The sequence below is a fragment of the Dipodomys spectabilis genome, unplaced genomic scaffold (assembly GCF_019054845.1).
Source record: "Dipodomys spectabilis isolate Male_0828 unplaced genomic scaffold, ASM1905484v1 ptg000051l, whole genome shotgun sequence".
Lineage (NCBI taxonomy): Eukaryota > Metazoa > Chordata > Mammalia > Rodentia > Heteromyidae > Dipodomys > Dipodomys spectabilis.
In genome coordinates this window covers 11,641,071-11,653,020 of record NW_024870728.1, presented here as the reverse complement: position 1 = coordinate 11,653,020, position 11,950 = coordinate 11,641,071, and the positions used below count along the sequence as shown (strand labels likewise).

Here is an 11,950-nt window from a genome sequence, read left to right as displayed (position 1 = left end):
TTGAATCCTCAGCATCTAACACAGGGCCTGGTATGTAGTGGGTTAAATCTAAATGATTGTCAGAAGCAAGGACTGAAACAACTTCAGAACCAAATGGAAATCATAGGAAAAATCTTCACTATGATCATGGATGTAGAAGTCAAGGAATCAGGTTACAAGAACAACCTTTTTTTTTTTTTTCCTGAAGAGTTCTGAATCAGTTTAATAATTAAATAGCCCAGTGCTGGTGGCTCATGTCTGTAATCCTAGCTACTCAGGAGGCTAAGATCTGAGGATCATGGTTCAAAGCCAGCCCAGGCAGGAAAGTCCAAGAAACTCTTTTTTTTTTTTTCTTTTCAAGAAACTGTTATCTCCAGCAAAAACCACCAGAGAACCAGAAGTGGTACTGTGAATCAAGTGGTAGAACACTAGCCTTGAGCTGAAGAGGTTAGGGACAGCGCTCAGAGTTCCACGACCCCCCCCCCCCCAAATTATATATAGCCAGGTACCAGTGGCTTATGTCTGTAATCCTATTTACTCAGGATTGTGGTTAGTGATAATTGTGGTTTGAAGCCAGCCAGGGTAGGAAAGCTTGTGAGAATTATCTCCAATTAACTACCAAAAAAGCCAGAAGTGGAGTTGTGGCTCAAGTAGTAAAGCACCCTAACCCTGAGTTCAAGCCCCAGGAATGGCACAAAAAAATTGTGTGTGGGTGTGGGTGTGTTTGTGTCTGTATAACATATCCCTATCTAGGCAAGAACTGTCAAAGACTACTGCTTGGTACCAAGCTTTGGGCGTCTGTGAATTTCCATTCCTACTGCTTTCATAATTCCAAGCCTGGGAGAGAAGGAACAGGGTAATGACTATTTATTCCTGTTTATTTTTTATTTTTTTTGGGGGGGGTCCGGTCGTGGGGCCTGAACTCTGGGCCTGGGTGCTGTCCCTCAGCTCTTCAGCTCAAGGCTAGCACTCTACCATTTGAGCCACAGCACCACTTCTGGCTTTTTTCTTTTTGCTTATGTGGTGCTGAGGAATCAAACCCAGGGCCTCAGGCATGCAAGGCAAGCGCTCTACCACTGAGCCATTTTCCCAGCCCTATTCCTGTTTATTGACACTTACTGTGGGCTCTGTGTCAGATACTGTGTGAAGCACGTTACATCTCAATTTTTACACAATTCTATGAAATTCCATTTTCATTTTACAGATAAGAAAACTAAAGGACTGAAATATTAAGCAGCCTGTCCAAGGCTAAACTAGTTTAGCTGAGATTGGAACTAGTCACTTAGGCTTCACAGTTCCTTCACTTAACCCTGCGGTATTATATCGGGTCTGTTCTACAGCTAGGAAAAATGAGGACCTAAGTAACTTGCTGTTGCTCCAACAGCTAGGAGGCTAATGGGACCAGACTTAAAAACCTGCTCAAGCGAACTCTTTACCACTGACACTAGGGTAGTGGGATACGGGCCTGGGCCCTGAAGGTGGTATGAGATCCACGGGTCCAGGCCGCCAGCACCCGACCCTCCCGGGGCTGTCGTGAGACGCTTTCTGACCCCAGCGCGCGGGAGGTATGAGGCCTCCTACCTCCGTCATTGGGAGCAGGAGGTCCTGGGGGCCTCGGGCCGAGCCCGGCTCTGCTCCCCTTTGGCGTAAGTGCCTGCGGCTTGACCCCTACTGGAGCCAAGTGGGGAAACCCTCTCCCGGGTCTAGCCCGCCCCCAGCCTCACAATTCGAAGCTCCCACATCCTCCGGATGCCCAGTAGTTGCTAGGATACGGTAGACCGTTACTCCGTCGCGGAGTGATGACGTCTGCACGGCTTCCGGTCCCAGGCTCTTCGTTCCGGCCCGAGCCAGGTCAGTGTGGGGTAGTGCCGGCCAGCAGGCTGTGGGCTCCGCGCCGAGAGGCGGGCAAGCGGGCTCTGCCAGAGCCGGGCCCAAGCCTTGCACCTCCTCTAGGGCCACCATATGTGGTGTCGCCTTTGCGACTAGACGGGCGTGGGAGCAGGGCCCAATCCGAAGGTGGGCCGGGGTTGAAGGAAGCCTCTCTGGACAAGACACGGCATGGCCTGATCCCAGCATTCTTGTAGACAGCGATGCCAGGCCCTGTCTTCTTCAGATGGGAATCTAGGTTCTGAGGCCTGGGCCTGAGGTCTCCGCAGTGCTACTCCAGGAACCATCTGGATGGTGCGGGACCTGAAACTTGTGTTGTTTTCCTTCTAGCATGATCCGCTGGGCATTCAGTGCATCGCCTAGAAAAGCTCGCTCACCAGGGACCAGAGACCATCCTTGAGGAGAATGATTGAGACATTATGGGCCACTCACTGTGTATCTGCTCACGGGGAACTGTCATCATTGACAATAAGCGTTACCTCTTCATCCAGAAACTGGGGGAGGGGTGAGTGTTTGGAAATTATTTAGCCAGTCCTCAAGGTAATGGTCAGTGAGGGATTACAGTCAGTCTGCACATGCTAGGGGGACAAGGGCTTAATATCTATTCACTACCTCACCTTAATGGGTCAGGAAATGGATTTTGAACCCAGGCCTCTTAGATTCACCTTGTGTGACCTTGGTAAGCCATGGTTTATTCATCTGCTCAATAGAGATGATTGTAACGCTTCACTGAGGGGACTTGTGTGATTAGCTGCAAAAATGTCTTACCTGTTCCCTGGTCATACTTGATAAATAATGACTTTATTTGACTATAAATATTGACTTTTACCAGCATCTGTCATGTGCAGAGCACTGTTAGGACTATAGGACCTTAGTGCTTTTTGTGTCCCTACTCTAGAAGAGCTCAATTGTAAAAATTTTCTAACTTCTCTTAGAGCACATCTGGGGAGGGTTTCTGCTCAGTTTGAAGAGATTAACCCCCCCTCTCCCCAGGGAACTCCTCGGGGTCCAGGCTATATGGGAGGTGACCATGGTCCTTCACTGACCCCTTTGGCCCACAGTGGGTTCAGCTATGTGGACCTAGTGGAAGGGTTACATGATGGACACTTCTACGCCCTGAAGCGAATCCTATGTCACGAGCAGCAGGACCGGGAGGAGGCCCAGAGAGAAGCAAACATGCATCGCCTCTTTCATCACCCCAACATCCTTCACCTCATGGCTTACTCTCTGAGAGAGCGGGGTGCTAAGTATGAGGCCTGGCTGCTGCTACCTTTCTTCAAGGTAAGAAAGCTTTCTTGTTATGGTGGGAGGGGGTTTCGAAAGAGCTACCTACCAAGTGGGCTTGTATGAACTGATCAAGCTTGTATGAACAGGGGCTATGCCCTGGCTTTGGCCACATTGAATTTGGGATTTAGGGTTGGGGACATGACTCAATAGTACAACACTTGTCTAATATGTGAGGGCCTGGGTTCACTCCCTAGTACTGGACGGGGGAGAAAGGAAATTTATGGCTGGACTTCATGGTACATGCCTGTCATCTCAGCACTCTGGAGGCTGAGGCAGGAGGATGGAGAATTCAGAGCCAACTTGGACTACTGAGTGAGTTTGAAGCAAACCTGTAGACCATGTCAAGAAACAAAAAAGTCAGTTTGTGTTTTAGAGGAACCCAGGTAGAACAATGGGGTCAAGATGTATTCGGTGAAAGAGTTGCTAGGCTTTGATCTAGGGTAAGGATTAGGCCCAGGGAGCAAAGACTTCAGTAACATCTCAACTGCAGGAAAACTTCTGTTGTAGAGAGGCACACTGTGGAATGAAATAGAAAGGCTGAAGGATCAAGGCAATTTCCTGACTGAGGATCAAATCCTTCGGCTGCTCCTTGGTATCTGCAGAGGCTTGGAGGCCATTCATGCCAAAGGTTATGCTCACAGGTTAGTGGGAGTGCTCTATATACTTGCTGGGACTAAGAGGAAGAGCCTTGACAAAAGAACCGGTCTGTTTTCCTCCTAGAGAAAGCTTCCATGGTTCTTTTACTTACTGGGATTCTCAACTTCTTGTCCACAGGTGCTCTTAGCACAGATATTCACCTTTACTTTTCCCCAGGGACTTGAAGCCCACCAATATTTTGCTTGGAGATGAGGAGCAGCCAGTTTTAATGGACTTAGGTTCTATGAATCAAGCACGTATTCATGTGGAGGGCTCCCGACAGGCCCTAGCGCTGCAAGTAAGTCCCTAGATTACTTTTCCTACTTGCTCCCCATCCCTAACTCCTTCTGGTGGATGCCCCAATTTGGTTATATGACTCTAGCTTGTGACCCACTTCTGAGCTTGGGCTACTTGTTCCAGGACTGGGCAGCACAGAGGTGCACCATCTCCTACCGGGCCCCAGAACTCTTCTCTGTGCAGAGCTACTGTGTCATTGATGAGCGGACTGATGTGTGGGTGAGGAGCATGTGGGTACAGAGGGGAAAGTTCTAGTGTGGACTAGAGGGCAGGAGGCCTTTGGTTTCTGTTGCATGGGGTAAGGAACCTCATATGTCCCCATACCTCTCAACTTCCTTTCTGAGAACTGTCAAACTATTGCTCAGGAAGTGGTCTAATCCCTACCACTAAACTGGGTGGGGGCAGCTCAATGTCAACGCTGAAGCCTCCAGCTAATTGCAGTTTCTCTGAGCCTTAGCGGTTTAGTTTACATAGTATCCTTTAACCCAGCAGAAAGGAGAGAGGTATTCTTTCTACTGGTCCCCTTTCGAGGACTAACCATGTTATGCTCAGTCTCTAGGTTGTGTGCTTTATGCCATGATGTTTGGGGAAGGCCCTTATGACATGGTGTTCCAGAAGGGTGACAGTGTGGCCCTTGCTGTTCAGAACCAACTCAACATCCCACAAAGTCCCAGGTGAGTCAGCAGGAAAAGGACCATCAGCATTTCAGACTCTTCCCTGGGGTTAGCTAAGTTGGAGTCTTAGCAAGGGGCTAACTTTTCTCCAGTCACCCTGCCTGCCCTCTTCCCTCCACAGGCATTCTTCAGCCCTGCGGCAGCTGCTAACCTCCATGATGACTGTGGACCCCCAACAACGCCCTCACATTCCTCTTCTCCTCAGTCAGTTGGAGGCACTGCAGCCTCCAACTCTTGGCCAGCATACCACTCAAATATGAACACATCAGTGGCCATGTGGAGAGGGTGGCCCCTTGTGATTTGGAAAGAGGCTCTCATTATCATGGGAACTCTTGTCATTTCTACTAGGACTGCTCTTACAGAGGACAGGGGTGGGGACCACGATATCTCAATCCCATGTCTGTTCTGGGCAAGGGGCTGACTCTGGGTGGGGTGGGGTGGGGAAAGTGGAACAAAGTATGTTATATAGCTCTGAGCTGGACTGCTGGGCTCATATCATGTTCTGCATCCAAATTTGGGGGCAGGAGAATATCTAAACAGGAGAATAAAGTGAAAGCAGGTTGGTATGCCTCTTAGTACCAGTGTGTCTGGAGGGAGAAAAGGGGTGCAATGAGCCTAGAGTGTCATTGCCATCTCCAAGAGAACATCCTGGGAAGAGGGCCTGGTACAATAATGATTTCATTATTTCATTTAAGGAGGCAGGTATCCTTACCTGAGACCAGATGGGCTGGCACTGAGGAGGTCTAACTATCCTTAGTCAAAACTTACAGCTGCTTGATCTGGCTTCTACTTTTGCCAAGAATTGGAACCTGGGTTCCCTTAAAGCAAAGTCAAATAATTCCTTCCTTCCTTCACTCTGCTGTGTGGGTAGCTGAGTCAAAGCAGCCTAGCCAGTTTGCCAGGCCAAGGAGTTATGGGTGGAGATACTTGAGGAAGCTTTGGGACGGCTGGGTAACAGGCCTCCCATCCTTAGCCTGGGGGAAAGGGGAGAGGAACTGACAGCCATTTGGGTCACGTCTTCCCTGATTTTCCTGGCTTACACTTGGTTAATAATTTATGAGGCTAGTGCTGTGTGACATTATCCAGCAGCCACTTCCTGCCTACTCTGCTGAGTAAACAGGCGCCCTGCCTTAGCTGTGCTTGAGTCCTGTTCCCCAAGGAAGGGCACTGTGTTCCTGAATCACCAGGGACACAGGGCAAGGTTGCCATCTACTCTTGAGATCGAAGCTTCCTCTCCCCCACCAACCATGCCCACCCCCATGTGCTGACGTCAGCCTGGGTCCTGGGGTGCCTATTAGCAAAGCTGAATTTTTCCCCAGGGCCCAGGCAGGAGGCTCCCACCAGCTGATGTGGAAGCTGGGGCTGAAAGAAAGCACAGAGGAGACAAACCTGACTTGTAATGGCATAGCCCCAGCAAAGCTGCTAAAAGGTGCAATAGCACAAACTAGCTTGCTCTTGTTCCTGCCCATCCCCCAGGCTTATGAGATGGCTCCATGCCCAGAAACCTTGGGCCGGGCCAACCCCATTCCCAAACCCTCATAGTGTACACAGGAGCCAGGGCCAAGTGTTGGTTTCAGAGTTGGTGAATGCAGATGCAAAGGAAGAACAGGGTCTTAGTCCAACTCAAACTGCTGGACATCAAGTTCTACTTGGAAGGAAATGAAGACTTGTATTTTTCAATAGTGTAGCTGGACAAATAAACCCAGGATTTGATCTTCATTTCCTCCCTCCTCTGGGACCTTGCATGAAGGTCCCTCAATTGTCCTTCCTGGGTCTGGTAGGGCCCCTTGGCAAGTTTCACCATAAGCCTTGGGAGGGAAAAGCAGCAAATAGGATGGCAGCAATCTTAATGGGGAAGCAACAGAAACTCATCATTCAAAGAGAACAAGAAGTCATGCAAAGAGACTTTATTTCGAAAGGATTTTGCAATAAACATACTGAATAGGCTCTAGGTAGCTGTCTATTCTTCTCCCTCATCCTCGTCCTCATAGGAGTCGATGCCCACCTCCTCATAATCCTTCTCCAGAGCAGCCATATCCTCCCGGGCCTCAGAGAACTCACCCTCCTCCATTCCCTCACCCACATACCAGTGTACAAAAGCCCGCTTGGCATACATCAGGTCGAACTTGTGGTCCAGGCGGGCCCAGGCCTCAGCAATGGCGGTCGTGTTGCTCAGCATGCACACCGCACGCTGCACCTTGGCCAGGTCACCCCCGGGAACCACAGTGGGAGGCTGGTAGTTGATGCCGACCTTGAAACCCGTGGGGCACCAGTCCACAAACTGGATGCTGCGCTTGGTCTTGATGGCAGCGATGGCGGCATTGACGTCCTTGGGCACCACATCTCCGCGGTACAGCAGGCAGCAGGCCATGTACTTGCCATGTCTTGGGTCACACTTCACCATCTGGTTGGCAGGCTCAAAGCAGGCATTGGTGATCTCTGCCACCGACAGCTGCTCGTGGTAGGCCTTCTCTGCAGAGATGACTGGCGCATAGGTGGCCAGGGGGAAGTGGATGCGAGGGTAGGGCACCAGGTTGGTCTGGAACTCGGTCAGGTCCACGTTGAGGGCCCCATCAAAGCGCAGGGAAGCTGTGATGGAGGAGACAATTTGGCTGATGAGGCGATTGAGGTTGGTGTAGGTTGGGCGCTCGATGTCCAGGTTGCGGCGACAGATGTCATAGATGGCTTCATTGTCCACCATGAAGGCACAGTCTGAGTGCTCCAGGGTGGTGTGGGTGGTCAGGATGGAGTTGTAGGGTTCCACCACGGCTGTGGACACCTGGGGGGCTGGGTAGATGGAGAACTCCAGCTTGGATTTCTTGCCATAGTCCACAGAGAGCCGTTCCATCAGGAGAGAGGTGAAGCCAGAGCCAGTGCCCCCTCCGAAGCTGTGGAATACGAGGAAGCCCTGAAGTCCTGTGCATTGGTCAGACTGAAAGACAAGAAAAAGCAATGTAGATAGGACTGAGGAACTCTCTTAAAAGCTCCATGAAGCTTACAATACTTAAGGGTCAGGCAAAAATGAAAGGGTATCTCATATTGGCATCACATTCTAAAACATGTGCAGTTAAGAGATGATCTTATAAAAGGGGTCTGACCATTAACATAGTCCATAAAGCTCCCTCACTACCAGGCTGAATTCTTACCAGCTTTCGGATCCGGTCCAGCACAGGGTCAATGATCTCCTTGCCGATGGTGTAGTGACCACGGGCATAGTTGTTAGCAGCATCCTCCTTCCCAGTGATGAGCTGCTCTGGGTGGAACAACTGTCGGTATGGGCCATTTCGGATCTCATCTAAAAAGACAGACATCACATTGTTAGGGTAAAAAAAACACAGGCTGTGTGGTTCCCCCCCCCCCCCCAGAGTGGTAACCGCATCTAGATATATGGAAGAGCTAACTCATCCTTCTGCCAGCCTGAGATATGAGAGTATGAGAGAAACTCAGACCTTCACTGCCCATGCCAAACTGGCAGGGAATATTCAACAGCAGGAAAACTGGTCTAGATGCCCTCTCAAAAGTGAAACCTTTCACCTCCCTCAAACATGCCCCATCTTCTCACCAATTACAGTGGGTTCCAGATCCACAAAGACGGCCCGAGGCACATGCTTTCCAGCGCCAGTTTCACAGAAGAAGGTGGTGAAAGAGTCATCCCCTCCACCAATGGTCTTGTCGCTGGGCATCTGCCCATCAGGCTGAATCCCATGTTCCAGGCAATAGAGCTCCCAGCAGGCATTGCCCATCTGGACACCTGCCTGCCCCACATGGACTGAGATGCATTCACGCTGAAGGATAAAAAGAGGGGTCAGTTGAAACATAGATGCTGCACCCCCAGCCCTCACCTCATGAGCCTCTCTACTACTCTATCATGTACCAGCTTGTGTGACTCATTTGGCTGGCAGAGGTCAGAAGTGGCTAGCAGCCTTTCCAGGCTCCCCTGCCCAGGACTCCCCAGATTGGAGGCAGGCATGTAGACCAACTTTTCAATGGGGAATTTGGGATTCCTAAATGACCCTTCCCCATTCAAAGGACATTCAGCGAGGGCAGAGAGGTCACACCTGAGACAGGCAGGCGCTGCAGTAACCCAGACAAGGATAAGAGATCCCAGGGGCTGCCACTCTGCTGTCCATAAACCCAGCTTCTAAAGAGCCCAAGAGGAGGTAAGGCTTTTCTGGTTTACATCGAGGAGTCTCCTTACTTGGTTAAATTATGTGCTTTGAGGATGAACAACTAGAATTTCTTCTGACACCTTCCCCTCCATTCCTATGTGCAAAGGCTGATGTCTCAGCCTTCCAATCTGGTGTCAGGTGATCACAATCGTCATCAGGATGCCCTCTTCCCCCACCTTTAAATCCCATCTGGCTCCTCTCCCCTCCTCCACCCCCCACCCCCATCTCGGTGGCTTCACCACCTCCATCCACCGCGTCAGCCGGCACAGAATTAGCAGTGGTAATGCTGGTAAGCACAGACAGCTGGGTCGGGCAATGAGAGTTGTGGATACTGGGGCATTCCCTGCCTTAAGGCTCAGTCCCTGACAATCCAAAATTAACCCCTGCAGCACCGAAGTCCACAGGGCCCGCGCGCCTCCCTTCCACAACGAGATGGCGGGGGGGAACATTTCTAAATACCCAGAAAAGGAAGCGGAACCTGCGGTGAGGCCCCAGAGGTAACACCTGCGTTGCCGGGGTCAGGGTGAGCGCCATTCCGCACCCGGACCCTACCTCTGCTCTCCCTCGGGAGTCTTTCCAGTTACTTCCCAGCCAAAATCAGGGATTGGGTTTCCGCCCCCGCTCCAGGGCTATAAATACCACCTCCCCACACACCTCTCCCCCCTCCCAACCTGGCCTCGGCCGGCGCTGTCGTCCAGCGCCAGCTGTCTCTGCCCGTCCTCCGCGCACCCGCGCTCCGGAAGGAGAGGGGACAGCTGGCCTCACAAGACCGGACCCCCTTCCCGCCATCCCTCCCAGCTCGGAAGCGGGGTGCTGAGTCACGGGAGGGGGAGCTCTTGGGTGTGAGGGAGACGCACAAAGTCCGGGGAAGGAGGGGATGCCGCACCAAGTACCCTGACCCTCTTTCACCTTCTTGCCCCAAGCACGTGTTCGGCTGGTTCCTGGGACTAGGGGGCAGGGAGGGGTACGGGGGCAGGGGCAGCCAGGCAGGCCTTCCTCCGACTCAAAGGACTGGGCACAGACCGCATCGCGTGACTCCCCACGAGGGGGTTGGGGCGCAGACGTCTGGTGCGGGAGGAGGGGAGTGCCAGCAGGGCTCCCCTCGGCTCGTGAAGAACTCCACCCCATCTCCTACCCCTGGCCTCGGAAGGTGAACCACGCACTAGGCCAAAGTCACCAGGAGGGGTTGGCGGGAGTGCACACGCCTTCCACCTCCCCGAGACCCGGGACGCTGGGTGGAGGGTCCCCGAGCATCCCCGGAGGGAAGCTTCTCCCCAACAAGACGGACAGTTCGGGCACCGGCGCGATCGCGGTGGGGCCGCACTCACCATGATGATTCTGGAAGGTGCGTCTCACGTTGAGTCGGGGTGACGGGTCTCGGTGAGAACTGCGCTAGCTGCAGTGCCGCACCGACCTTATAAGTCGGGGAGGCGGGGCGCGCGCGTCCCCCGCCCGCTGGGGGGCAGGGAGGCCCGCAGGCCACGCCCCCAAAGCCTGGGCCGCCTCGAGGGGCTGCGCCCAGCCGGGTTCCCTCCCCTGCCGCGCCCTGGACCCTCACCTGTCGGGTTCGGAGGAAACCGAACGGCTCGGACTTTACCCCTTCTTTCCCCCTTTTGAGGCGACACCCCAGGTTCCGCGGGCCCGAGGCGGGGGCGCTGAAGGGACGCGGCTCGGTTGCACGGGCGTCGTGCGGGCGCTGGTCCAGGTGTTCCGACTTGGAGGACGCGGGGCTGAACCGATGAGGTGGCTGCCCGCAGCCTTGGCCGGTGTCCTCCCAGGCCCGCCTCCTTGGAGGCTCTGCCCAGCTGTGCGGCTTCTCCGGCTGGACCTCCTCGACCCCCTTCCAGCCGCACGCCGTCTGCTGGTCCCCGGCGGGGACCGCAGGCTTTGGCCGGGCGGTCGAGGACCGAGAGCTGCACAGCCTGAGCCCCAGGGTGCCCATCCCTTAGACTGTCCCACCGAGCCGAGCCCCCGCAGAGCCCAACCCGGGAAATCCGCCTCGGCTCCCCGGGTCAGTGGTCCCGTCATCAGCGCCGTCACTATTAGTGAGCCCTCGACACAGCCACCTGCCTGCCTTCCAGCCAGAGCTGCGGAGCGCGGCCCGGAGCCAGGAGAGCGCCCCGTAAGGCCTTGGCAAGTGCCCTAACCTCGCTGAGCCCTTGGCATTTTCAGCAGAAGCCATTCTTCCTTCGTGTGTGTGTGTGTGTGTGTGTGTGTGTGTGTGTGTGTGTGAGATTTAGTGGAGATCAGACTCACAGATTTTCTTCCTCGGGCTGGCTTCAAACCACAATCCTTAGATCTCAGCCCCCTGAGTAGCTAGGATTACAGGCCTGAGCCACCGGTGCCCACCTGTCGTTTTCTTTTTTAAAGGGTCTTTTCAAAAGCTATTTCTGCTTTCTCTGACTTGCTGTACTTGGGGGGTTTGTTGTTGTTGTTGTTTAGCTATCCCAAAATTCAGGAGACAGAGTCCGTGTGCTAGTTGGCACATGATACCCAATTTGGTACCCAAATTCCAGACTCCTAAAAGGAAAGCAGATATTTGGCATAAGCCCTATTGTTGACACAGTCTAGGTAAAACGATCCATCCTTATCAGTTAACTGTTGACCAGAAAAAACTAAGAACTAGATTCCCAGATGCCAAGCGTGGGGCAAGCTTGCAAGCAGGACTAAGAACAGCAGTCTCAGCCAGCAGGCTCTTCTGCATGTAAAATCCAAGATGTCTAGTCTACTGTGGGAAAACAGGCTCTGCATTCCCATTTAACAACTGTGGTAGCAGAGTAATTTCCCTACCCCAAGATGCTCCCATATTAATCTCTGGAACCCTTGATTTTGAAGGTGTGATATGAGATTTGCTTTGTGTATTTACTTATTAATTTTTGAGACATGGCCTCACTAAGCTGCCCAGGATGTCCTCAAATTAACTATCCTGCTCAGCCTCCTGAATGCTGGGATTTCAAATGTGTGCCATTATGCCCAGCTAAGGGTTTTATAGTATCTCCATTTTAGGGTATATGTTTAACT

At 52.6% G+C, this 11,950-nt stretch overlaps 2 protein-coding genes across 4 annotated transcripts; one reads left to right on the top strand and one right to left on the bottom strand.

The window, feature by feature from the left end:
• The first annotated feature begins 1,725 nt into the window (after positions 1–1,725).
• Positions 1,726–5,323, top strand: Stk16 (serine/threonine kinase 16). 3 transcript variants are annotated; one of them, XM_042679234.1, is made up of 8 exons: positions 1,726–1,830; positions 2,197–2,371; positions 2,928–3,147; positions 3,661–3,794; positions 3,967–4,087; positions 4,210–4,305; positions 4,639–4,760; positions 4,882–5,323. In XM_042679234.1, exons 2-8 carry the CDS (start codon positions 2,286–2,288, stop codon positions 5,018–5,020), a joined length of 918 nt encoding a protein of 305 aa, XP_042535168.1. In that variant the 5' UTR covers positions 1,726–1,830; positions 2,197–2,285; the 3' UTR covers positions 5,021–5,323. The 3 variants fall into 3 exon arrangements, with proteins under 3 accessions (XP_042535168.1, XP_042535169.1, XP_042535167.1); XM_042679235.1 differs by lacking the exon at positions 1,726–1,830 and adding an exon at positions 1,858–1,995; XM_042679233.1 differs by lacking the exon at positions 1,726–1,830 and having other exon boundaries at positions 2,028–2,371.
• Positions 5,324–6,652: 1,329 nt separating this feature from the next.
• Positions 6,653–10,358, bottom strand: Tuba4a (tubulin alpha 4a). Its single transcript, XM_042679232.1, has 4 exons — positions 10,258–10,358; positions 8,323–8,545; positions 7,907–8,055; positions 6,653–7,692 (listed from the first exon to the last, which is right to left on the bottom strand). The coding sequence occupies exons 1-4, from the start codon at positions 10,258–10,260 to the stop codon at positions 6,721–6,723; spliced, it is 1,347 nt and encodes a 448-aa protein (XP_042535166.1). The 5' UTR covers positions 10,261–10,358; the 3' UTR covers positions 6,653–6,720.
• Between the last annotated feature and the right edge of the window lie 1,592 nt (positions 10,359–11,950).